This window comes from Haematobia irritans, chromosome 5 (assembly GCF_050003625.1).
Source record: "Haematobia irritans isolate KBUSLIRL chromosome 5, ASM5000362v1, whole genome shotgun sequence".
Taxonomy (NCBI): Eukaryota; Metazoa; Arthropoda; class Insecta; order Diptera; family Muscidae; genus Haematobia; species Haematobia irritans.
This window is the reverse complement of record NC_134401.1, coordinates 140,346,380-140,374,266: the sequence shown is the minus strand read 5'-3', so window position 1 is coordinate 140,374,266 and position 27,887 is coordinate 140,346,380. Positions and strand designations below refer to the sequence as shown.

General features: G+C 28.5%; 1 protein-coding gene across 2 annotated transcripts in view; it reads right to left on the bottom strand.

The window, feature by feature from the left end:
- The window catches only part of gem (transcription factor CP2 like gemini), a 63,676-nt gene that overhangs the window by 27,899 nt on the left and 7,890 nt on the right, over positions 1-27,887 (bottom strand). For both annotated transcript variants that reach the window (XM_075311960.1, XM_075311961.1), the window contains exons 2-6: positions 27,648-27,768; positions 27,368-27,589; positions 8,252-8,324; positions 7,338-7,720; positions 5,065-5,185 (exon numbers count right to left, since the gene is read on the bottom strand). In XM_075311960.1, the coding sequence (XP_075168075.1) occupies positions 5,065-5,185; positions 7,338-7,720; positions 8,252-8,324; positions 27,368-27,589; positions 27,648-27,768 (920 nt within the window). The remainder of the gene's footprint in view (positions 1-5,064; positions 5,186-7,337; positions 7,721-8,251; positions 8,325-27,367; positions 27,590-27,647; positions 27,769-27,887) is intronic.

Genomic DNA, 27,887 nt, shown 5'->3' with positions numbered 1-27,887 from the left:
TCTGTGTTTGTAAAGAATCTTACAGTGTGTCCAATCGTTACGACAATTCGTTGATGACTAAATAATCGGTAAATATTTTATCGATCCCATAAACATGCAGCAGTATCGATTATCCCTTCGGATTTAACTTATAATGTGGCCAATATATGGGATATGTTCGACACGACCACTGTCGTCCGGATAAACTTATAGTCTGCACGGCGCATAAGTCAATCTGAAATTTTTAACTAAAAATGTATTTTAAACAATCAATTTTTTTAATCAAACTAAAAATACTACGTCAATTCAGATAGTAATTGAATTGATTTTTGCAATCAATATCAATAAAATTTTTAATTGAATCAATTAAAAAATTTAACCCTCTAATGTCCCAATTTTTTTGCCAGCTGATTAAATTTTCAATGTTAACGACACAAAAGCAAGAGAACTAAGCAAATTTATACGGTAAAATTTAGCATATGCTGCAAAGCTTCCTGAATAGTTTCAAATAAGTCTTCTTTTTATTTTACCCATTTTTGTTGACTTAAGGTGTGTTTTATTAAAAGCCTCCTTATTAAATGAAGCCCGCCTAAAGGTAGACTTGGGCATTAGAGAGTTAATTGAAATTTGCTAATGAAATCAATTAATTTTTTAATCAAGTATTTTTTTTATGCCCAATTAAAACTGTGATTGATGCTATCATTTTCGTAATGGAAGACATTTCAATTAAAACATTAATTGGGTCAATTAATTTCGTGATTGAAAGATTTTTTTTTGTGTTTTTGGACACAGAAAAAATCCGTTGTTAAACTAATGCTAAAATTAAATTACGTTTATGGCAAAAATGTTGTTTTATTTTAGTTAATTAAAAAATGCTTAGCCCAAAAAATTTTTTTAAATTTTCTTTAATTCAAGTAAAGGGTGATTCTTTTGAGGTTAGGATTTTCATGCATTAGTATTTGACAGATCACGTGGGATTTCAGACATGGTGTCAAAGAGAAAGATGCTCAGTATTTCATCATGAGTAGACTTACTAACGAGCCACAACGTCGAATTTTCAGTGAATGGGCCCTAGAAAAGTTGGCAGAAAATCCGCTTTTTTATCGACAAATTTTGTTCAGCGATGAGGCTCATTTCTGGTTGAATGGCTACGTAAATAAGCAAAATTGCCGCATTTGGAGTGAAGAGCAACCAGAAGCCGTTCAAGAACTGCCCATGCATCCCGAAAAATGCACTGTTTGGTGTGGTTTGTACGCTGGTGGAATCATTGGACCGTATTTTTTCAAAGATGCTGTTGGACGCAACGTTACGGTGAATGGCGATCGCTATCGTTCGATGCTAACAAACTTTTTGTTGCCAAAAATGGAAGAACTGAACTTGGTTGACATGTGGTTTCAACAAGATGGCGCTACATGCCACACAGCTCGCGATTCTATGGCCATTTTGAGGGAAAACTTCGGAGAACAATTCATCTCAAGAAATGGACCGGTAAGTTGGCCACCAAGATCATGCGATTTGACGCCTTTAGACTATTTTTTGTGGGGCTACGTCAAGTCTAAAGTCTACAGAAATAAGCCAGCAACTATTCCAGCTTTGGAAGACAACATTTCCGAAGAAATTCGGGCTATTCCGGCCGAAATGCTCGAAAAAATTGCCCAAAATTGGACTTTCCGAATGGACCACCTAAGACGCAGCCGCGGTCAACATTTAAATGAAATTATCTTCAAAAAGTAAATGTCATGGACCAATCTAACGTTTCAAATAAAGAACCGATGAGATTTTGCAAATTTTATGCGTTTTTTTTTTTTTTTTAAAGTTATCAAGCTCTTAACAAATCACCCTTTATTACTCAACAATTTTACGAACTAAACGTGGGTATATATTTCAATGGCCGTACTTAAGAAAAAAGCAAACTGTTTATGAATGAAAAAATAAAGAACGCTGGTTCAAATCTCACTACACTCAAAAAAATTTTTTTCTGATTCAATCACGAAATTAATTGATCCAATTAATTTTTAATTGAAATGTCTTCAATCACAGAAATGATAGTATCAATTAAAAAATTAATTGAAGGTCAATTAAAAAGTTAATTGATCCAATTAAAAAATTAATTGATACTATTATTTTTGTGATTGATTTTTGTTTTAATTAAAAAATTTTTTAAATCAATTAAATTTTTAATTGAATATTTTTTAAAACTCAATTAAAATTTTAATTGGAAAACTTTTCGTGAAATTTTTTTGTGTGTAGCGGCAATTTTTCTTTAAATATTTTTCTAAACAAGTATATATATATAGAAGTAAGTTCGGCCGGGCCGAATCTTAAATACCCACCACCATGAATCAAATATACTAGTTTCCTTTGAAAATTTCAGGGGGGTTTGATGACAGATATTTTCCCAAGCAGATCAGTTCAACCAGTACGCTTCCCACAGATAAATGTAAAGATTTTACCTATGAAGACTAGATCAGATTCTGAATTTATTAGAACCATTTTTTGTTAGAATTTTAGAGGAATCATAAGCATTTCTTGTAAGTGTGCAAGAAAATGATGAAATAACGCCTTGATTTGAAATCTAAATTCTGTAGATTTTCATCCCAATTATTTAAATGATTACGAGAAGTAAAATCTGGAAATTTTGCATTCAGTATCAAGCAATTTTCATGATCAGTGTGTCTTGTATACCCTCAATAAGTGAAATCGGTCTATATGGAGGCCTTACCAAATGGACCGATAAAACTAAATCATATACACTTTGTTATGGGTCTAAAATGCCAGTATATTTTCAATTTGTGGCAAATCGGATAAAAACTACAAATTTCTAGAAACCCTAGGAGTTAAATCGGGAGTTCGGTGTAATGGGGGTTATACCAAAACATGGAAGGATACACACAGTATTCAGCACATTTACTTTTAGTTCTGGAATCTAGACCCCAAATCGGAGGGCTGGTTTATAGGCTATATCAAAAACTGTACCGATATTCAATATATTCGGCACACCTCTTTATGGTCCTAGAATACCTCTAGATTTCCAATTTCAGGCAAATTGGATAAAAACTACGGATTCTAGAAGCCCAAGAAGTAAAATCGGAAGATCGGTCTATATGGGGGCTATATAAAAACATGGACCGATGCACCCCATTTTCGGCACACCTCTTTAAGGTCCTATAATACCTTTAGATTTCCGATTTGAGGCAAATTGGGTAAAAATTACGGATTCTAGAAGACCAAGAAGTAAAATCTATATGGTGACTATATCAAAACATGGACCGATAGGCACCATTTTCGGTACACTTTTTGATGGTCCTAAAATACCTCTAGATTTCCAATTTCAGGCAAATTGGATAAAAACTACAGTTTTTCTAAGCCCAAGACCCCAAATCGGGAGGTCGGTTTATATATCAAAACTTGGACCGATATAGCCCATCTTCGAACTTGACCTGTCTGCAAACAAAAGGCAGACAGACATGCTTATATTGTCTTAGAATTTCTCCCTGATCAAGAATATATATACTTTATATAGTCGGAAATCGATATTTCGATGTGTTACAAACGGAATGACAAACTTATTATACCCCAGTCACCATTCTATGGTGGTGGGTATAAAAATATATTTTTTTGTTATGCATCGTTTTTAATTAATTTTTTTCGGCATATATTTGTGTATAAATTTATTTTCTCCATTAAAATCAAAATCAAAAAATTCAAAATTATCGTAATTCAAAAAAAAAAATTAAAAAAATTCAAACGGCTCAGGCTCAAATCCCAGCGTATATTTTTGTACAAATTTATTTTTTTTCCATTAAAAATCAACAAAAATTAAAAATTATCGTAATTTCCAAAATCTTCTCAAAAGAACTTCCTTGGAAGTAAAAAAGTCAAACGGCTCAGGTTCAAATCCCAACGGGGATGATTTTTTTATTATTTATTTTACTTTTTATTGATTTTCTATTATTTTTTGCGATATTTAATTGTGTAAAACTTTTAACTTCAAACGGTCTAATTCCGTACTTACTAAGACTTGTCAAAAAGGACCACATCGGAAGTGGAAAAAAATAATGGGGGGTTCCGGAATTCCCTTTACAAGAATGTTTGTAAAACAACTTCCATTTTTTTGCTGAGATTATGTAATTAGACAACAATTATTACCGAACAAAATGTTAAGTCTATTTAATTTGGATTTTTTTTTTAGTTTAGTTAAAATTTTAATTAGGATTAGCGTTGCCGTTGAGATATTCTAAAAAGTGGCACAAAAAGTGCCACACGTCGTAAGTGTGCCACATTCATTTAAAAAAAAAATGGCACACTTTTTCATAAAGAAAAAGCAGCTTGAAACCCATTTATATCAAAATTTTATATCGAATAGTGAAATATTTTTGTGTTTTTTTTTTTTTTTTTTTCAATTTAGAACTTTACTAACCTAACAATAATTTTGTCTCCATTTAGGTGAAAGTCATTCTTTCAAATTTAATATTCAGAAAATTAGCCAGATTTATCTACTATAGAAATTTAGCCGATAATATTATGAAAAAAAAAGAAAATTTGCTCACACGCATAATAATATTTTACTCGTGAACTCGATTAGATCATATCTGTAATCTTACCGCTACTAGGGATCGAAATGTGTAAAATGGGTGAATGTTAATTAAAAAGTGGCACAAAAAAGTAAAACGTACCACACTTAGTGGCTCAATAAAAAGTTGGCCGCTTGAAAATAGTGACAAATTTGCACAACGGTACCGCTTATTGGGATAATAATTTTTTTAATAAAAAACGAAATAATTTTCTTAACTTTATAGCTTAATTCACACAGAGAAGGAATATGATCACCTCAAACATGTTTCAAGAGCAAAATGTTATTTTTGGATGGTGACCATGTAGCAAAAAAGTTGTTTTCTCGCTAAACATAACATGCTTGCCGAAATCATATACATAATTTCCGAAAAAACATGGGTGCGACAAACATCTTAAATGGTCACCATCCGAAAATAACATTTTGCTCTTGAAATATGTTTGAGGTGATCATATTCCTTCTCTGGGTGTTTGTTTAAAAAGATAATTGTTTTTTGTTTTGAAAATACTTACTTGTAATCATCAGAATTAGCAACGACTGCATTCGATGCCGCTATAGGTGTTACAGATCCTGTACGTCCAAGAGAATTTTGTTCGATTTTACTGGCATCAACTACAGTAAGAAGCTGACGTGCTATATATGATTTAAATAAATAAAAGACAAAAGAAATTAGATATTTCAAAAGTATCTTTGTGATATTTAATAAATAAATTTAGGTCGTAGACTTTTTATCGTCCAGGCAAAATACTATGGAAAATTTATAATACATATTCATTACAAATTAAAAAAAATTAATTAAGGTTTGATTAGAAATACAGAAATACTTTTTCATACATCTGCGTCTAAATGTTTAATGTGGATATACCCAGCAGAAAAAAATGAACCCACCATGAAAGAAAATTTAGGTTTGTATTAGAAATTTTTAACTAAAATATTTTAGTAAATGCAACGTGATCCAAATAACTTAATAATCTTTGTCAAATTGACGAAAATGTATTAACAATAATATTTTTTTCTGTTCTTTAATAAAATTTCATATTTTGGAAGAAAAAATTGGAAATAAAAATTGATAAAATATCGTTAGTTCTAGACTGATACAATTTTAGTAACACTCAGATTCAGCAAACTTTTTGGAAAATATGGACTATTTTCATTTGTACTTCATAAAAACTTTTGTTCTAATTTTTAGTTCAAGTTATTAAAATAAGCAAAAAAATAATTAAAATAAAATTTTTTTCACAATTGGCTAAATTGAACTAAAATAAAATTAGGTTAAGTTAAAGTTGCAGCCCGTTTTGATTCAGTCTTACTTAGACTATTCAGTCCATTGTGATAATGAAATTAAAGTTAATTCGGGTAGAAACATTTCGCTGTCTTTTTTCTGGGGGTAATAAACGTTTTATGTTCTAATAGTTAGGTAGCATTAACACTCCTATGTGGTCAATAGTTTTTTTCAGTGTATTCTTAATTTGAAGACGAAATATCTATTGACATAAATTTTACATATCTCTTAAGCTTATATAAAGACCAAAGAAATTAGATTTTCCAAAGTTTTTTTTTACGATAACTTATAAATAAATTCAAAAAAAAATTCTATGGAAAAGTTTTATTTCTATAGAAAATATTGTCAAAATGCTATTTCTATTGAAAATTTTGTCAATATTTTATTGCTAGGCCATCAGCTACTATAGAAAATTTTGTAAACATTTTAATCCTATAGAAATTTTTCTCAAAATTTTATTTCTATAGAAAATTTTGTAAAAAATTGTATTTCAATAGAAAATTTTGTCAAACATTGTATTTGTATAGAAAATTTTGCAAAATTTTATTTCTACAGAAAATTTTATTTCTTTAGACAATTTTATCAAAATGTTATTTCTATAGAAAATTTTGTCAAAATGTTTTTTCGATAGAAAATTTTGTTAAAAATTTTATTTCTATAGAAAATGTTGTCACAAATTTTATTTCTATACAAATTTTTTTTCAAAAATTTTATTTCTATACAAATTTTTTTTCAAAGTTTTATTTCTATACAAAATTTTTTTCAAAAATTTTATTTCTATAGAAAATTTTGCCAAAATTTTATTTCTATAGAAAATTTTGTCAAAATTTTATTTCTTTAAAAAATTTGGTCTAAATTTTATTTCTATAGAAAATTTTGTCAAAAATTTTATTTCTATAGGAATTTTTTTTTAAATTTTATTTCTATAGAAAATTTTGCCAAAATTTTATTTCTATAGAAAATTTTGTCAAAATTTTATTTCTATAGAAAATTTTGTCAAAATTTTATTTCTATAGAAAATTTTGTCAAAATTTTATTTCTATAGAAAATTTTGTCTAAATTTTATTTCTATAGAAAATTTTGCCAAAATTTTATTTCTATAGAAAATTATGCCAAAAGATTTAATTTCTATTGAAAATTATTTATTTCTATAAAAAATGTTGTCAAAATTTTATTATTATAAAAATTTTCTAAAATTAACCTACAATTTCCTTCCACCAATTTATTGTTCAACATTAATTAATTTTCAGACTCTTAGTGTGGCCATTTTGTTTTCAGGCATTCAGATATAATTAAACGAAAAGAAGTACTTATAAATTTTTCAACAAAAATACAAAAATGATTGACAACACTACTATCATAATGAATTAGTAAAAACATCTTCAAAACTCCTCAAAATCAAAGTTTAATTAAGCCAACATCAAATTACAAATACAAGAGCAAGGTATGAAAATCAATTTACCTTCAGTTATGTTCTTAACACATCAATGAGAGTACACTCACCTTGTTCATTATTGACTACAGTACCCTTGATCGATGGGGAACTTTGTTCTACAGCTTGATGTAGTTGTTGTTGTTGTTGCTGATGGTTGCTATTACCCTGTGGAGAGCCACAGGCACAATGATTGTCAATCAAATCGACACTGCTTTTATGTTTATCTGGCGTCTCAGAGGCCGTTAATTGTGTACTTGGTGACGGCGTTGAATCTAAGAGACCACTGTTGTTTGCTGTTGTAGGCTGTTTGTCATGTTTGGGAATATTCAAACTACTAACTGGACTAGGAATATTATGTAATGATGTCTTATTGGAAATTTTCAATTGATCCGCTTGTGGTTCTTGCTTGAGAACGGGTTGTAACCCCGAAGAGAATGACATAAACGATTCACTAAAAATGGAGAGGATGATTTTGATTACAGCAGTGTATAAAAGTTTTAAAATGTCAGATAAACCAAATATGGTTGCCCCATATGAAAAGTACACTCCTTTAAGGATTTTGATATTGATTCCCAGTTCCTTTTGGGGAACTGTCTTGCTTTAAATATATACCCCGGAGAAAGAATATGATCACCTCAAAGATGGTTGAAGAGCATAATGTTATTTTTTGACGGAGATAATGAAATATGTTGGCCGCAACCATGTTATTTTCTCGAAACTTATATATCTGACTTCGCCATGCCTGTTTATGTTTGGAGAGAAAACATAAACATGCATGAAAATTATTTTTGCAAAAAAAACTCTTTGAGGTGATCACCATATTCCTCTCTTCGTGCCACTGTTCTGCGATAACCCGTCTATTATACTGTGTTATTAAGTAAATATTTTTTTCTCAGTGTACATACATCCTTCCATGTTTACCTTTAACAAATTATTTTTGTCCTTGTTACTATTATTAAGTTTATTTATATGTCACACTTACTTGTTTAAATATGAATTACTATTGAATTCAGCATTTAAATCAAATCCTATATCATCGGTCCAATTGTTACGACCTGCAAAAGAGAACAAATAAAAAAAAACAAAATAAATAGAAATAAACCACTATATACTTAAAAAAAACACATTCTGCAAAATGTTATCATAAAACGTGTTTCATGCTCATTTATTATCTTATTTAAATATTTACGATGTTTTGTGTATATTTGTGACTTGTTTTTCTATACCATTAATAATTGTTGTTAAATATAGCGTGGCTATAAGTTAAGGCAACTATTAATTAATACTAGACGTTGTGTCGTAACGTAATTAACGTCATCCCTACTCCTTAATCATTAAATTTTGTTTACCAAATTTTGTCTTTGACGTCATGTTAATCGACTGATATTTCTCAAAAGTTATGATTTAAGACGATCGTATAAGCAATTTTCGAGATAGTACCTGTTTCATAAATAGGGTACACTCTAACAAAAAAAGTTTATTAGCAGCCAATTTCGAGGCCAAACAACAAGGCACGATAAACATGAGACCGATAATCCACCAAGAGGCCAGAAAAAAGGGGGAACGAGACAAAGGTCAAATGGAAGATATGGGAAGTGACCTATACATGACTCTGGTCCACGGTTGCCACAGTTGGTATAGAAATACACTTTTGACAAAATTTTCTATAGAAATAAAATTTTGACATAATTTTCTATAGAAATAAAATTTTGACAAAATTTTCTACAGAAATAAAATTTTGACAAAATTTTCTATAGAAATAAAATTTTGACAAAATTTTCTGTAGAAATAAAATTTTGACAAAATCTTCTATAAAAATAAAATGTTGACAAAATTTTCTATAGAAATAACATTTTTACAAAATTTTCTATAGAAATAAAATTTTGACAAAATCTTCAACAGAAATAAAATTTTGACAAAATCTTCAACAGAAATAAAATTTTCTATAGAAATAAAAAACTTTTCTATAGAAGTAAAATTTTGACAAAATTTTCTATAGAAATAAAATTTTGACAAAATTTCCTATAAAAATAAAAGTTTTCAAAATCTTCTATAGAAATAAAATTTTAATAAAATTTTCTATAGAAATAAAATTTTGACAAAATCTTCTACAGAAATAAAATTTTGACAAAATTTTCTATAGAAATAAAATTTTGACAAAATTTTCTGTAGAAATAAAATTTTGACAAAATCTTCTATAGAAATAAAATTTTGACAAAATTTTCTATAGAAATAAAATTTTGACAAAATTTTCTATAGAAATAAAATTTTGACAAAATTTTCTATAGAAATAAAATTTTGACAAAATTGTCTATAGAAATAAAATTTTGACAAAATTTTCTTATAGCAATAAAATTTTGACAAAATTTTCTATAGAAATAAAATTTTCACGAAATTTTCTATAGAAATAAAATTTTGACAAATTTTCCTATAGAAATAAAATTTTCACGAAATTTTCTATAGAAATAAAATTTTGACAAAATTTCCTATAGAAGTAAAAGTTTTCAAAATTGTCTATGGAAATAAAATTTTGACAAAATGTTCTACACAAATAAAGTTTTTGGAAAATTTTCTATAGAAATAAAATTTTGACAAAATTTTCTATGTGGTATCATAATGGACTGAATAGTCTAAGTGAGCCTGAAATACCGCGCTGCCACTTAACCTAACCTAACCTAACCTAACCTTCTATAGAAATACAATTTTGACAAAAATTTCCGTAGAAATAAAATTTTTACAAAATTTTCTATAAAAATAAAATTTTGACAACATTTTCTACAGAAATAAAATATTGACAAAATTTTCCATAGAAAACAAATGTTGTCAAAATTTTCTATAGAATTAAAATTTTGACAAAAATTTCTATAGAAATAAAATTTTGACAAAATTTTCTATAGAAATAAAATTTTGACAAAATTTTCTATAGAAATAAAATTTTGACAAAATTTTCTATAGAAATAAAAGTTTGAGTAAATTTCCTGTAGAATCAATATTTTGCAAAATTTTCTATACAAATAAAATTTTGACAAAATTTTCTGTAGAAATAAATTTTTGACAAAATTTTCTATAGAAATAAAATTTTGACAAAATTTTCTATAGAAATAAAAGTTTGAGTAAATTTTCTGTAGAATCAATATTTTGCAATATTTTCTATACAAATAAAATTTTGACAAAATTTTCTGTAGAAATAAATTTTTGACAAAATTTTTTATAAAAATAAAATGTTGACAAAATTTTCTATGGAAATAAAATGTTGACAAAATTTTCTATAGAAATAAAATTTTGACAAAATTTTCTATAGAAATAAAATGTTGAAAAAATTTTTTAAAGAAATTAAATGTTGACAACATTTTTTAAAGAAATAAAATTTTAGCAAAATTCTCTATAGAATTTTGCTAAAATTCTATAGAGAAAAAAAGAATCTATAATAAAATGTTGACAAAATTTTTTATAGAAATAAAATTTTGATCAAATTTCCTATAGAAAAGAAAATTTTCTATAAAAATTAAATTTTGACAAAATTTCTATAAAACGATCATTTTGATTAAATTTTCTATAAAGTCAATATTAAGTCAACATCATAAAAATTTTAATTCTCGTAAGATCATACTATCAAAGGCCATTATGGGTAAGTTCCCCTTTTTTAGAATCTTAGATCCATTTAGATTTTAATATCAGGCATTTTCACATTTAGTGAAATAAAATTATCAGAATAACCTATTGTTCGACATATTTTTTTTTTTCATTTCGGGTTCGATTGGGATGCCCAAATTAAAACAGATTTCTAAGAGTTTGTCCGAGACTGGTTCCTGAGGACCTGTCTATGGGGTGCTCCTGCTAAATTGTCCCAGGACGTGTCCTTTGGGATGAGTCCAAGACGCGTCCTAAAATGTAAATTTACCCCGTCAATGACAAATCCATGTTAAAGTGACCGGTCCCATCCATACGTTTTGACCAGAACTGGGACTGGTCCATACACACCAGAGACTAGTCCTGTACCGGTTCTGTGGTTGGGATGAGTCCAAGACGCGTCCTAAAATGTAAATTTACCCCGTCAATGACAAATCCATGTTAAAGTGACCGGTCCCATCCATACGTTTTGACCAGAACTGGGACTGGTCCATACACACCAGAGACTAGTCCTGTACCGGGTCTGTGACTGATCCATTTCCCGTAGGGAAGGTTTTTATATTTTCTACATTTTTTTCAAATTTTGGTAGTTATTTTTGCCTCGAGTGGCAACCATAGTGGGAGAAGAAACTTTTGGGGGAAAGGAGAGTATTCCCCCAATAGAATTAAAAACGGAAAATTATTTCTAGAATTTCAAAAGGCGAAAGGTTCAGGTGTACTTCGCCATGAAGCCGAAAAGATCCAATTACTCATTCAACTCAAGCCAAGTCTTAAATGAATATCATCAGTTTGTTTTTTAAGTCATCATGATAACCAGATAAGTATTCTAAATATACTTAGATTTGATTTATATTTTTTAAAACCTTATCGCCCACTGTTCGCTCTTCTCAGGGAACAGTTCGATAATTTAGAAAACAACTCCCGATAGCATACAATAACAGCTTTCGTACAAAACGAGAAGATTATTGAATTAGTATGACCTAATTTAAAATATTTCATGTAATTCTTTTGTTTCTTAGTTTTGGTTGGATTGAAATGAAATCTCCTGCTGTATATTAAATCTATCTGTCTGGGTTAAGTTTAATCATTTTCCGGTTTTAATCGACTCCCTTCGTATTTTATTTAAGGCACCCGCCGCCGGCATTGTTTAGTGTTTGTTAGTTTGTCAACTTTAAACAAATAAGCACGCATCGATAGCAAAAACGAAAACAACAAAAAAACAAAATGTTATAATCGGGTACAGTAGATTATAATACACTCTACATAAGAAAATAAAAAAACAACAAAAATCGATCGAAACGCATAAATCTCACCTACTGATTTATGGCACATTCTTTTAGGCTAGCTTATACTCTGTTTGACATTGTTATCGACTTTTTTTTTATTTGCTACCACGGAAAATTTCTCTTGAATATAATGCAGTTTATTATGGTAGAAATATGAAAACATTCGAAAAAATGTCTCCATGGAATTCTACAAGGAAAAAAAAATAATTTATTTCAAGCATTTCAGTTTTGTATACCAACACTTCTTAACCCGCCAATGAGGGAAAATTTGAACTAAAATAGTTAACTAATTGCAATAGTACTTTTTTCAATTTAATTGTTTTTCGATTTTTTTAAAGATTCGGAGGAAAAGGGCTCATATAAACATCTCTTATGTGAGTGTCCTGCATTTTGTGTAAGTCGTAAGCGAATTTTAGGGTCTTATAATTGGCGTTGACTTGCTACGAGACAGAAGAAAATAATCAGGTGGGCCTAACATTAATTCAAAGATTTAATATCTCAGTTAATTTAAAGACTATTTCTTTAAATCAAAAATATTTTTTCTATACTTTAAGGGGAATATGACTTACTTCAAAGACTTACGACTTTATCGGAGGGACGCGAATTTCAAAGATTCGTGTCCTAAATTTAAAGAAAACAATTCTTAAAGCTAAGATTATGAACTTTCTTTAAATTAAAATATTTGTATTTAAATATCCTTAACATTGTATAAAATGCGTATACCAAATTTAGGTTGCATAATTTTCTAATTACACTCAAAAAAAGGTGAACCCACTAGGAAAGAAAATTTTTTGATTAATTTTAGAAAATTTAGATTTATTTTAGAAAATTTTAACTAAGCTGTTTTATAAATGCAGCTGTCATGGAGATTTCACTAAAATAAGAAAATTGTTCGACAAATTCAAAAAATATTTATTAGAAATAATTACACTAGTTTACACTGAAAATGCATTTTTTGCATGATTTGACATCGGATTTTTCACTCAATTGCTTATAACTTTGTCATTTTTCGATTTTTCGTTTTTCTTCTAGTTAGTCTTATTACTTACGTTAGAGTATCATCTATACGACCATGAAGAGAAACAAATTTTTTTCAATGGTTTGTACTTTTCCGGCCGAAAAGGGTCACTGTAAAACATGATTTTTTTTGGAAATTTTCCTTTTTTACATCGATATTTTTGGAACCACTTAACTTATTACAGATCCAATTATACACGATTATTCGTCATCTCAATACCTTTCATTTAACGATATAATCGGACTTTTCTAACTCGAGATATAATTTGTTTAGTGAAAAAAGAGCGAAAAACCAAAAATAACGGGATATCTCAAAAACTGTTCCATATAAAAACAAGTATATACGGCCGTAAGTTCGGCCAGGCCGAATCTTATGTACCCTCCACCATGGATTGCGTAGAAACTTCTACGAAAGACTGTCATCCACAAATTTCAACTCACTCGGATGAAATATGCTCCTCCAAGAGGCTCCAAAACCAAATCGCGGGATCGTTTTATATGGGGGCTATAAATGATTATGGACTGATATGGACCACTTTTGGCATGGTTGTTAAATATCATATGCTACCACCACGTACCAAATTGCAACCAGATCGGATGAATTTTGCTTCTCCAAAAGGCACCGGAGGTCAAATCTGGCGATCGGTTTATATGGGAGCTATATATAATTATGGACTGATAGGAACCAATTCCTGCATGGTTGTTGGATACCATATACTAACATCACGTACCAAATTTCAACCGAATGGGGATCGGTTTATATGGGGCCTATATATAATTATGGACCGATATCGACCAATTTTTGCATGGGTGTTTGAGGCCATATATTAACATCACGTACCAAATTTGAAGTGAATAAGATGAATTTTGGTCTTCCAAGCGGCTCCGGAGGTCAAATCTGGTGATCGGTTTATATGGGGGCTATATATAATTATGGACCAATTTTTGCATGGTAATTAGAGACCATATACTAACATCATGTACCAAATTTCAGCCGGATCGGATGAAATTTGTTTCTCTTAGAGACTCTGCAAGCCAAATCGGGGGATCGGTTTATATGGGGGCTATATATAATTATGGACCGATATAGACCAATTTTTGCATGGTCATTAGAGACCATATACTAACATCATGTACCAAATTTCAGCCGGATTGGATGAAATTTGTTTCTCTTAGAGGCTCTGCAAGCCAAATCGGGGGATCGGTTTATATGGGGGCTATATATAATTATGGACCGATGAGGATCAATTTTTGCATGGTTGTTAGAGACCATATACTAACACCATGTACCAACTTTCAGCCGGATCGGATGAAATTTGCTTCTCTTAGAGGCCCCGCAAGCCAAATCGGGGGATCGGTTTATATGGGGGCTATATATAATTATGCACCGATATGAACCAATTTTTGCATGGTTGTTAGAGACCATATACTAACACCATGTACCAAATTTCAAAAGTGGACCGATATGTCCCATGTGTAATACCATCCGACCTACATCAATAACAACTACTTGTGCCAAGTTTCAAGTCGATAGCTTGTTAGCGTGATTTCAACAGACGGACGGACGGACGGACATGCTCAGTTCGACTCAGAATTTCACCACGACCCAGAATATATATACTTTATGGGGTCTTAGAGCAATATTTCGATGTGTTACAAACGGAAAGACAAAGTTAATATACCCCTCATCCTATGGTGGAGGGTATAAAAAGTTTTAAAATTGTTTTCGAATTCAGCAGACCAAAAGACATAAGAAAAGTCACATCTCATCAAATGTAACATACAAGAAGGTTAGGTTAGGTTAGGTGGCAGCCCGATGTATCAGGCTTACTTAGACTATTCAGTCTATTGTGATACCACATTGGTGAACTTCTCTCTTATCACTGAGTGCTGCCCGATTCCATGTTAAGCTCAATGACAAGGGACCTCCTTTTTATAGCCGAGTCCGAACAGCGTTCCACATTGTAGTGAAACCACTTAGAGAAGCTTTGAAACCCTCAGAAATGTCACCAGCATTACTGAGGTGGGATAATCCACCGCTGAAAAACTTTTTGGTGTTCGTTCGAAGCAGGAATCGAACCCACGACCTTGTGTATGCAAGGCGGGCATGCTAACCATTGAACCACGGTGGATCCAATGTACATGAAAAAATATATTGTAAACTAGTGTTATTTTTTTCACTTGTTAACGAAAATTTCGAAGGTTAGTTTCATACGAAGTTCTTGATGGGCGCATTATTGGTAAAATTTACAAATTTAAAAAAAATTTAATTTTAACGTACACAAAAAAATTATTAAAGTCAAGAAGACTTTCTCAAAACATAATAATTCAATGAACTAAAATGGAGTTAAATTGGATTTAGTGTTATATAGGATTCACTTTTTTAAGAAATTAATGGTCAAAACTGGGTATTGGTACACCTCCATAGCGATATATCGCCTACACATTTGCTAACGAAAATTCCGTGAAACGTTATTATCGATTATTTACATTTTGCTCTCATAAGAAATAGACACACTGGAAAGACAGTGAACCCACCCACCAGGAACAAAAATTTTGGATATTTTTAGAAAATTTTGATTATTTTTAGAAATTTTTAACTATACAGTATTACAAACGCTGACCTCACGCCGATATCACAAAAATAAGTAAATATTTTTCGACAAATTCAAGAAAATTTATTTGACATAATTAATTTTTTTCTCTTGTTAAAGAAAATTTTGTAGGAAAGGAAACTTTCTCCAAACATTTAAATTCAATTAACTAACTAGAGTTAAATTGGCTTTTCACTTTTTTTGTGAGTGTAGGTCAATAGTTTTTTTCAGTGCATAAGAATTTAATGGTCAAACCTACCATAAGAATTTAATGGTCGTCTACCCATAAGAAATGCATGCAGGTATATTTGCCAACGAAAATTCCGTGAAACGTTATTATCGATTATTTACATATTGCTTTCATAAGAAATATTTGCAAAACTACATAATTGACATACAAGATGAATTTTCTTTAGAGCTGAATGCCAGACTTTCTTTAGAGCTGAATGCCAGACTTGACGTTACCAACAACTTACCAAATGTATACTACTCTCTAGCTTTGTAGATTATAAGAACATCAATATACTTATCATAGTTCATAGACTTACTAAGAGAAAACATAGCCACTGGCGACGGCGGCGTTTGCTGCTGCTGCGCTGACGGCGTATACATATGTTGGTAACGATTACATTTTCGAAACGTATTGTCAACGTTTATTAAATTATTCATGTTTTTTTATCTAAGAGATTAGCATTAAAATCTAGATTTGGATATTTGGAATATTAAATCAGTGCGTCATGAGGGGATTTTTTTTAATACAAAAGAAAAAAAATAAACCAAAGACAAATTGATTAGAATTTTGATGTATTTATTTTTATATATTGTATTATCGACTTTTTCTAGATTTCAAATCGATTTAAGGAATCAAAAGCATTAAACAAACAAAAAAATCACATAAACACACAAAAGAATTTTCCTCACGACGAGTTTTTAAATGAAAGGCAATCGGCCTACGACTGACTCTCAATGAGGTTCGAAGAAATTGATAATGGGGCGGAGAAAAAAAGAAAGCTTGAAATACACCGAAATGAACAGAGTGGCATCAGCTAGAATCCGAAAATATAGGCAAGCCAGTCAATAACAATGTCATTAATTTCAAAACCAAACATTGATTACGGAGGAAAGCATTTTCTAGACGTCTTGACGACATACACGTATTTTGGGTTATGCTTTTGTGGTTTACTATGGTGGAATTCCTAAAGCATAAATGCATTTTTTTAATTTCAACGAAAACTCCAAGGCCTTTTTACTGGTAGTATGTGGAGTTGCAAAGTGATATTATTTTAGTTGGATTGTATTTTTCCCATGGCCAGATCTAGTCGTCGACCGGAATAGAGTGTAGTCTACCTAATGGAAGACAAATCGGTTAATTCTGGAAAAATCCCGAATCAGTCTCTGCCCAATGCATACATATATGGAATTTTATGGAACGATGCGATCGGTTGCCACTTGTCTATGGAACATTGAAATGCCCAGCATAGCTTATGTAACATATATGCATAATAATGTTCGTTGGACTTTTTCCAAATACTAGTTACATATTTACAATTTATATCAATCCCTAAAAGAAGCTAAAGTATGTTAGTTGTTAACACAAAAAAAAAAAAATAATTGTAAGCAACGGTTTTGACCTTTTTTAGAAATCTATTCAGCCTTAAATTTACGCTGAAAAAACAGTGAACCCACCAGGAAGAAAAATTTTGTTTAATTTTAGAAAATTTTGGTTATTTTAAGAAAATTTTAACTAAGCAATTTATAAACGCTGAGATCATGCCGATATCATAAAAATGTGTAAATATTTTTCGACAAATTCAAGAAAATTTATTAGACATAATTATTTTTTTTTACTTGTTAAAGAAAATTTTGTAGTTCGCAGAACAAAATTGGAGTTCCAAATTGCAAGAATGTCTTTAGTACCATACGAAGTTCAAAATGGGCACATTTGTAGTAAAATTTACAAATTTAAAGAACTAATGAACTATTTTGTGAGAAATACGAATTTAGTAAAACTTTATGCTTCATTTGTATATAATTTTTTCTCGTTTTTTAGTTTATTTAACTAACGTAAGCAAAAAAATATTAGAGTAATGAAAACTTTTTCCAAACATAATAATTCCATGAACTAAAATAAAGTTAAATTGGCTTTAGTGACATAGAGGGTTCACTTTTTTTTTTTTTGAGTGTAGGTATTAGTGGTACCAGCATACATTCGATACATCCAAAACAACTATTCCCGTTGGATCCATGGTTGCTACAGTTGATAGGATTCTAGCAAAAATCGTAGATATTTTACTGTTTGGTAAAATGTTACAAACATTTTATATAGAAATAAAATTTAGACAAAATTTTTTATAGAAATAAAATTTAGACAACATTTTCTATAACAATGAAATTTTGACAAAATTTTCTATAGAAATAAAATTTTGACAAAATTTTCTATAGAAATAAAATTTTGACAAAATTTTCTATAGAAACAAAATTTTGACAAAATTTTCTATAGAAACAAAATTTTGACAAAATTTTCTATAGAAATAAAATTTTGACAAAATTTTCTATAGAAATAAAATTTTGACATAGTTTTCTATAGAAATAAAATTTTGACAAAAATTTTCTCTAGAAATAAAATTTTGATAAAATTTTCTATAGAAATAATATTTTGACAAAAATTTCTATAGAAATAAAATTTTGACAAAATTTTCTATAGAAATAAAATTTTGACAAACATTTTCTATAGAAATAAAATTTTGACAAAATTTTCTATAGAAATAAAATTTTGACAAAATTTTCTATAGAAATAAAATTTTGACAAAATTTTCTATAGAAATAAAATTTTGACATAATTTTCTACAGAAATAAAATTTTGACAAAATTTTCTATAGAAATAAAATTTTGACAAAATTTTCTATAGAAATAAAATTTTGACAAAATTTTCTATAGCAATAAAATTTTGACAAAATTTTCTATAAAAATAAAATGTTGACAAAATTTTCTATAGAAATAAAATTTTGACATAATTTTCTATAGAAATAAAATTTTGACATAATTTTCTATAGAAATAAAATTTTGACAAAATTTTCTATAGAAATAAAATTTTGACAAAATTTTCTATAGAAATAAAATTTTGACAAAATTTTCTATAGAAATAAAATTTTGAAAAAAATTTTCTATAGAAATAAAATTTTGACAAAATTTTCTATAGAAATAAAATTTAGGCAAAATTTTCTATAGAAACAAAATTTTGACAAAATTTTCTATAGAAACAAAATTTTGACAAAATTTTCTATAGAAATAAAATTTTGACAAAATTTTCTATAGAAATAAAATTTTGACATAATTTTGTATAGAAATAAAATTTTGACAAAAAATTTCTCTAGAAATAAAATTTTGATAAAATTTTCTATAGAAATAAAATTTTGACAAAAATTTCTATAGAAATAAAATTTTGACAAAAATTTCTATAGAAATAAAATTTTGACAAAATTTTCTATAGAAATAAAATTTTGACATAATTTTCTACAGAAATAAAATTTTGACAAAATTTTCTATAGAAATAAAATTTTGACAAAATTTTCTATAGAAATAAAATTTTGACAAAATTTTCTATAGAAATAAAATTTTGACAAAATTTTCTATAGCAATAAAATTTTGACAAAAAATTTATATAGAAATAAAATTTTGACAAAATTTTCTATAGAAATAAAATGTTGACAAAATTTTCTATAGAAATAAAATTTAGACAAAATTTTGTATAGAAATAAACTTTAGACAAAATTTTCTATAGAAATAAAATTTAGACAAAATTTTCTATAAAAATAAAATTTTGACAAAATTTTCTATAGAAATAAAATTTTGACAAAATTTTCTATAGCAATAAAATTTTGACAAAAAATTTATAAAGAAATAAAATTTTGACAAAATTTTCTATAGAATTAAAATTTTGACAAAATTTTCTACAGGAAATAAAATTTAGACAAAATTTTCTATAGAAATAAAATTTAGACAAAATTTTCTATAGAAATAAAATTTTGACAAAATTAAGAATCAATGTTTATCACAAAATTAAGAAATGACATTTTGACCAAATTTTCTATAGAAATAAAATTTTGAAAAATTTTCTATATAAATCAAATTTAAACCAAATTTTCTACAGAAATAAAATTTTGACCAAATTTTCTATAGAAAGAAAATTTTGACAAAATTTTCTAAAAAATAAAATTTTGACAAAATTTTCTATAGAAATAAAATTTTGACAAAATTTTCTATAGAAATAAAATTTAGACAAAATTTTCTATAGACATAAAATTTAGACAAAATTTTCTAAAGAAATCAAATTTTGACATTATTTTCTATTGAAATAAAATTAGTAAAAGTTTTTATAAATTATCTATAGAAATAAAATTTTTACAAAAATTTAAATAGAAGTAAAATTTTGACAAAAGTTTCTGTAGAAATAAAATGTTGACAAAATAAGAGTGTTTTGTTTGGTAGTTTTTTGGTAAAATTTTCTTCAAACTTTAGTAGATTATTTTTGGCTCGAGTGGCAACCGTGGTTGGATCCCACACAATTATTTTAATAAGACTCGTGTCGATTGATCGAAACAAGAGTGGTAAAACTGCTTCGACAATTGGTTCAAGCGCATACAAAAGTGTATAAATCTTATTGGGGAATATTTTGAAAAAAAAAATAATCTATTTTCGACGATTTGTACTTGTTTTTGTTTCATAATTCCGAAAAGCAAGCAACCCTCGTATAAATTATTTCGAATTTAGTAATATTGTCTACTTCATATATATAAATCTGTTCTAGTTCATATTATTAAAGTAAACAAAAAATAATTAAAATAAAGAGAATTTTCTCAAATTTAGCAAAATTAAACTAAAATCAATAAATTTTCATTAGCATTAATCGGCTATAGAAATTTTCGTTAACATTTTTCTGTTGTGGGTATCAAAGAATTCGAAAATATCACAGATTCTATAACTTGAAATTTATTTAATTTAATTATATTTTATTACCATTTAATATATACAAAAATATATAACATAACATAAAAGACTACGTATATATGTGTACTGAAATATAAAAACGTAACTGTTGTCTAAATTAATAATTAACAGAAAGCCTAATTCACAACTGACGTCCGCTCTATAAAATATTAACATTTTAACACTTAGCAGATATGTGCTAAGAGATAATCAATTATAAACAGTCTGGGATAGAAAAGAGAAATTCATTTTTCAATCAACAAACAAAATCATAAAATAATATGAGATGATATTCTAGAAAAAAAATGTAAAATCGTATAGCACGGAATTATAATTCCAATATTTAATTGTATGACCTTAAATTAGTAAATTGATTGCGAATAAATTTATCTAAATTTCCATATAAAGGCAGGTACAATATTTCACAGGTGAAAATCAGTGTTCTCTAAAAAAACCTAAGGCCAAATATTTCTTGTTCTAAAAATAGAAATTCGAATTTAGCTCAGCATATTACACGGATTTTTCATATATAAAGTTTTTTCCTTGTCCAAAAGTCGATCAACTTTTCAATGAACTCGTTTTGTCCTTAGAGTTTATGAAAGTAATTTTTCTTTGACTTAGACCATCTTGGCTTTAATATTTTTGAACAATTATTAACATATAATGAAATCGTCTTTAGATTTTTTATGCTATGTTGCCAACACTTGTGGTATCACAATGGACTGAATAGTCTAAATGAGCTTACAAATATCGGGCTGCCACTATACCTAACCTAACCATTAGTGTGAAGAAAATATACTTAGAAACGGACAAGCCTTCTTTCTGTTAGGTATTGCAAAGAAAAATTTTTGTTATTTTGTACTTGCCATTTTTTATCCGCTAGTGAAACACGAACTTAGTATCACCTTAAGTTAAAATATTTACAATTTTATTACCATTCAAATGAATCCGTTAAAGAAATTTTATTTAATCTTATATCTTTTCTCTGTTATAAATGAAAAAAGAAGGAAAACCACCAGCTATAAAAACTATACTCTTAATAAAAAGTATCATTTAACACGTAGCATGTTAATTGTAGTATATTATTATATTATTATCGCACTCAGACAAAAAAGGGTGTGTAAATTTCTTATCTATAAAAAAAACTTCGTGGAGGAGACATTTTTAAAACTGCGATAGGCCAAGGGCAATCGAAATGTATGTTAGGATAAACTGTTTCAAAAATATACAAAAAGTCTGCACTGAAAAAATAAATCTTGTCCGGCAGTGTTGCCAATTTCGGGGAGTTTTTTTTTTGGGAGTTATTTTTTCGTGAATGGGGGGCGAAATTTCTGAGTCGGGGACTTGGGAATTTGCATAAATTTGGGATTTTTTTCGAGTTTAATCTTTTTTAGGAAATTTTGTCTAAAGACAATTTTGCCAAAATTTTATTTTCTATAGAAAATTTAGTTAACATTTTACTTCTATAGAATATTTTGTCAAAATTTTATTTCTATAGAATATTTTGTCAAAATTTTATTTCTATAGAAAATTATGTCAAAATTTTATTTCTATATAGAAAGATTTATCAACATTTCAATTTTTTCAAAATTTTATTTCTATCTAGAAACCTTTCTCAAAATTTTATTTTTATATAAAACATTCTGTAAAAGTTTTATTTCTATAGAAAATTTTGTAAAAATTTTATTTCTATAGAACATTTTGTCAAAATTTTATTTCTAAAAAAAATTCTGCCTTGCATGCAAAGGGTCGACCGAACACTTTTTATACCCTCCTCAATAGGATGGGGGGTATATTAACTTTGTCATTCCGTTTGTAACACATCGAAATATTGCTTTAAGACCCCATAAAGTATATATATTCTGGGTCGTGGTGAAATTCTGAGTCGATCTGAGCATGTCCGTCCGTCCGTCCGTCTGTTGAAATCACACCTAACTTCCGAACGAAACAAGCTATCGACTTGAAACTTGGCACAAGTAGTTGTTATTGATGTAGGTCGGATGGTATTGTAAATGGGTCATATCGGTCCACTTTTACGTATAGCCCCCATATAAACGGATCCCCAAATTTGGCTTGCGATTACTCTAAGAGAAGCAAATTTCATCCGATCCGGCTGAAATTTGGTACATGGTGTTAGTATATGGTCTCTAACAACCATGCACATAATTATATATAGCCCCCATATAAACCGATCCCCCGATTTGGCTTGCGGAGCCTCTAAGAGAAGCAAATTTCATCCGATCCGGCTGAAATTTGGTACATGGTGTTGGTATATGTTCTCTAATGACCATGCAAAAATTGGTCCATATCGGTCCATAATTATATATAGCCCCCATATAAATCGATTCCCAGATTTGTCCTCCGGAGCCTCTTGGAGGAGCAAAATTCATCCGATCCGGTTGAAATTTGGAACTTGGTGTTAGAATGTGGTCTCTAACAAACACGCAAGAATTGGTCCATATCGGTCCATAATTATATATAGCCCCCATATAAACCGTTCCCCAGATTTGATCTCCGGAGCCTCTTGGGGGAGCAAAATTCATCCGATCCGGTTGAAATTTGCAACGTGGTGTTAGTATAAGGCCGCTAATATCCATGCCAAAATTGGTCCATATCGGTCTATAGTTATATATAGCCGATCCCCAATCACATAAAAATTTGTCCATATCGGTTCATATTCATAGTTGCCACTTGAGCCAAAAATAATCTACCAAAATTTTATTTTTATGGAAAACATTGTCAAAATGTTATTTCTACAGAAAATGTTGTCAAAATTTAATTTCTATAGAAAATTTTGTCAAAATTTTATTTCTATAGAAAATATTGTCAAAATTTCATTTCTATAGAAAATTTTTTCCAAATTTTACTTCTATATAAAATGTTGTCAAAATTTTATTTTGTCAAAATTTTATTTCTATAGAAACTTTAAACTTAATTATATACGTATTTAATCGGCCTTTTTTAGTTTAATATATACTACGTATGGACTACCTTGTAATTTAGAAGACGGTGTTAGGAAGTTTTAAGATACCTTGCCATCGACAAGTGTTACCGCAACCCAAGTAATTCGATTGTGGATGACAGTCTTCAGTAGAAGTTTCTACGCAATCCATGGTGGAGGGTACATAAGCTTCGGCCTGGCCGAACTTACGGCCGTATATACTTTTTTTTTATTTTACCCATTTATATTTATACTATATTAAATTTTTATAATAAAACTTCGAAATGTGGGTTATTAAATATTTATAGTCAGTAACAGTGCTTGATATAAACGAAATTGACTGATTTTTGGATAAAATATTATTTTTTTATTGCAAAAATAACAATTTTGTAACAAAAAACTGTTTTTGGTACAAAACTTTAAAATTTGGAAGAAATTCAAAAACTCTAACAAAAGAAGAAGGTGGAGTCGAGTATAAACATACGTAAATAATTTTATAATATAAACATAAATTTATTTAGGCGTGAACAGTTTTTTACTAGCATTTAACACCATCGCTCTAAAATGCCTTTTATTTTTCTTTAATAATTCATTTTAAAGAAAATAAACTTTTTAAATTGTTTTAGCTGCTACACTCGAACTTAATGCCTGCTTTTATATTTGAAGGTGTCCGTTAACTCCTCGTGGGCTACTTATTAATAAAGAGGAACTAAACTTTGTTTTTATACATTTTACTGTGTAATTTTTCACTATTTCCTCCTTATTTCATTTTACTGTCCCAACTCTAAAAAGAGTATAGTGCCCTTTCGTTATTTTTATGAAGACCCCTGATTTCTTTTAACGAACCAAGAAAAAAATTGTGCCCATAATCCCAAAATGATAAACAAAACACATGTCCACACATACATAAAATGCTGCTCTCAAGGCGAAAACATATGCTGTTTGTTTTTCAAATGTCTATTCTCTTGATTCCGAATGTCTATTCTCTTTATTCAAATTAAATAATATTTAGACTTAAGCATATCAAATTTTTGGCCTTATCATAAATCAGTTTTCCGAAACAACATACAAGCGGTTTCACAGAAAATATTCTCTTTCGATTCTTTCGCTGTGTTATGTTGATATCAGGGATGGAAAATAAAATTTTTAAGAAAGTAAAAAAAAGGTATTTTTTTGAACGAAAAAGTACTTTCCACCAAATTTCAACAAAAATTCCACTGGAAGATTATTGTCACGAGCTCCTTTAAACTGAATTTTAAAGAAAATAAAATTTTGCTTGTCATCACCTCAATTTTAAATATTTTTTTAGTTTTATATCCGCTTACAAAGACTATCGTAGTATTGTAATCACGGTTGCCTCTGTTTTACTTCATATATTTTGACACAATTTTCTATAGAAATAAACTTTTGGAAAAGTTTTCTATAAAAATACAATTTTGTCAAAATTTTCTATAAAAATTAAATTTTGAAAAAAAAAATCTATAAAAATAAAATTTTGACAAAATCTTCTATAGAAATAAAATTTTGACAAAATTTCCTATAGAAATAAAATTTTCTGTAGAAATAATATTTTGACAAAATTTTCTATAGAAATAAAATTTTGACAAAATTTTCTATAGAAATAAAATGTTGACAAAATTTTCTATAGATATAAAATGTTGACAAAATTTTTTATAGGTATAAAATTTTGACAAAATTTTCTACCGAAATAAAATTTTGACAAAATTTTCTATAGAAATAAAATGTTGACAAAATTTTCTATAGATATAAAATTTTGACAAAAATTTTTATAGGTATAAAATTTTGACAAAATTTTCTACCGAAATAAAATTTTGACAAAATTTTCTATAAATATAAAATTTTGACAAAATTTTCTGTAGATATAACATTTTGACAAAATTTCCTATAAAAATAAAATTTTTAAAAAAATTTTCTATATTAAAATTTTTACAAAATTTTCTATAGAAATAACATGTTGACAAAAAATAAAATAAAATTTTGGCAAAATTTTCTGTAGAAATAAAAGTTTGATAAAACTTTCTGAAGAAACACATTTTTGCAAAATAATATTTTTTGGTTCGCATTATTTTAGCAAGCGATCGATAACTTCTCATCTCGAAAGTGTTCTTTTACAAAATCGAGATTTTCTTCCCCCATGAACTTGTCTGTTTGGCCAAATTTTTAAAATACTATTAGCAAGTAAGTATGTTAAAAAATAAAAATATTAAAAAATTTTGTCAAAACTTGTACTTGTACAATAAATCTGAAATCGGCTCAAAAATGTCTATACAAAAGGTACTAAATCATTCGCGGGTGACCAGGGTGAAAAAGTATTGAAAAAAGTAGTATAGTACTGCATTTTCCATCCCTGGTTGATATCTTTCGTCAACTCTCCCGGTTTCCATCTCTATTTCTTTCTCTATACTCTCTCTGTGGCTTTGAATAAAATATCACAACATATGTATGTTTAGTCGAAATTTGTAAATTTATATATGTTTGCATTCACACATATGATTTTTATGAAACATTCATGCCCCAAACATAATATATTCTAACATATTAACATAGATGTCCCAAACATTTAGTGTTAGTTTAGGAACATTACATGTTTGCACTTAAATATATTGTATTTTAAAATTGTGCCCGAAACATATTTTTCTAATAGTGTATATAGAAAGATATAGAAAATTTTGTCTAAATTTTATTTAAATGGGTACATAAGCTTCGGCCTGGCAGAACTTACGGCCGTATATACTTGTTTATGTTGTATACCTCTTGTCAACACATATATATTTTTTATTGATTTAAAAAATTCGCTCATCTTTTACTTCTTTCTATAGCGATTAGGGGTGTGAAATTATATTAGCCATTATCAGTGGCAAACATTAGTTCACACTTTACCCTGGTCTATATATAATTAAATGTTAAAAAATGTATATAAAACGCAAATATTTTTAAGGTATACTCATGAAGAAAAACGGGGTACACCTATAATAAGGTAGAATTAATAAAACAAAAAATAGCTTTATTCTTATATGGATGTATTCTTCACGAAACAGCTGATTGCAACACACACTTGTATTAGTTTTATTACAAAAAAAAATTAAATTCACTCGTTTTTAACACCACGATCCTTTTAAAAATCTTAAGTGTTCATACTGGCAGAAAAAATTAAGATTTCCTTCATTTGCGGATTTAACAGGTGGTTTTTTGTTTACAAACGGAAAACTTAAATACTGGAACATTTTTCAGTAAGAACGTAGTATGGGGATTTTGGGAATAGTATGTGTAATGCTCCGAAATCAGCTGGTTGTTAAAATGCAGCCAACAATGTTTTTGTTTTTAATAGTTTCAATACATTACATAGCTGCATTTTTATTTTTTCAAATGAAACTAGAAAATTGATGTAGCTATGATTTTTTTCTTAAACGTTCATAATATGCCCTCGTCATAAACTATTGTTTATAAGGGGGATGGTTATCACAAATGGCAATTGTCATTTGTAAACACAGACATACAGAGAGAGATAAGACCAAATATATTATTATTTTCACTTTTAAATAAACGACTACTGACACATGTCGCTTAGAAAAAATATTACATATAATTAATGTTATCTCTGATAATTGGTGCTCTGAACTTACCACTACTTAATTTCTCTTTTTTATATCCTTTATCCTTTAAATCGGCTAATTGATGCGGTGATAGTTTTGCTGGTAATTCGCCAGTTGGTGGAGAAGCATTGCTTTCGCTTTGACCTAAATCCAATGGATCCCAATCCATTCGTCTTTTACGTGTTCCACCGTTTGAGTAGATAGTCTGTACGTCGATTATTTGTGGTCCTGGTGATCCTTTTGACTGATCGTCTATAAATTTATTTATGTAGTGTATGTATAACGTCTTGGCTTTCTAAGAATAACTTACCCGGCCAAGATTCTTCAGAATTTGGTGGTGAATCAACAAATGTTATAACGGGTTCATATTCAGTTCCAAAATGTTGATGAAGAAATCCACTCATTAAATTGCGACTAAAATGTTGTGTATGCTAAAATAAAGGAAAAAGAAATTTTCATTAAAATTTTTAGTAAATGTGGTATCACAATGGACTGAATAGTCTAAGTGAGCCTGAATCTTAATCGGTCTGCCACTTTAACCTAACCTAAA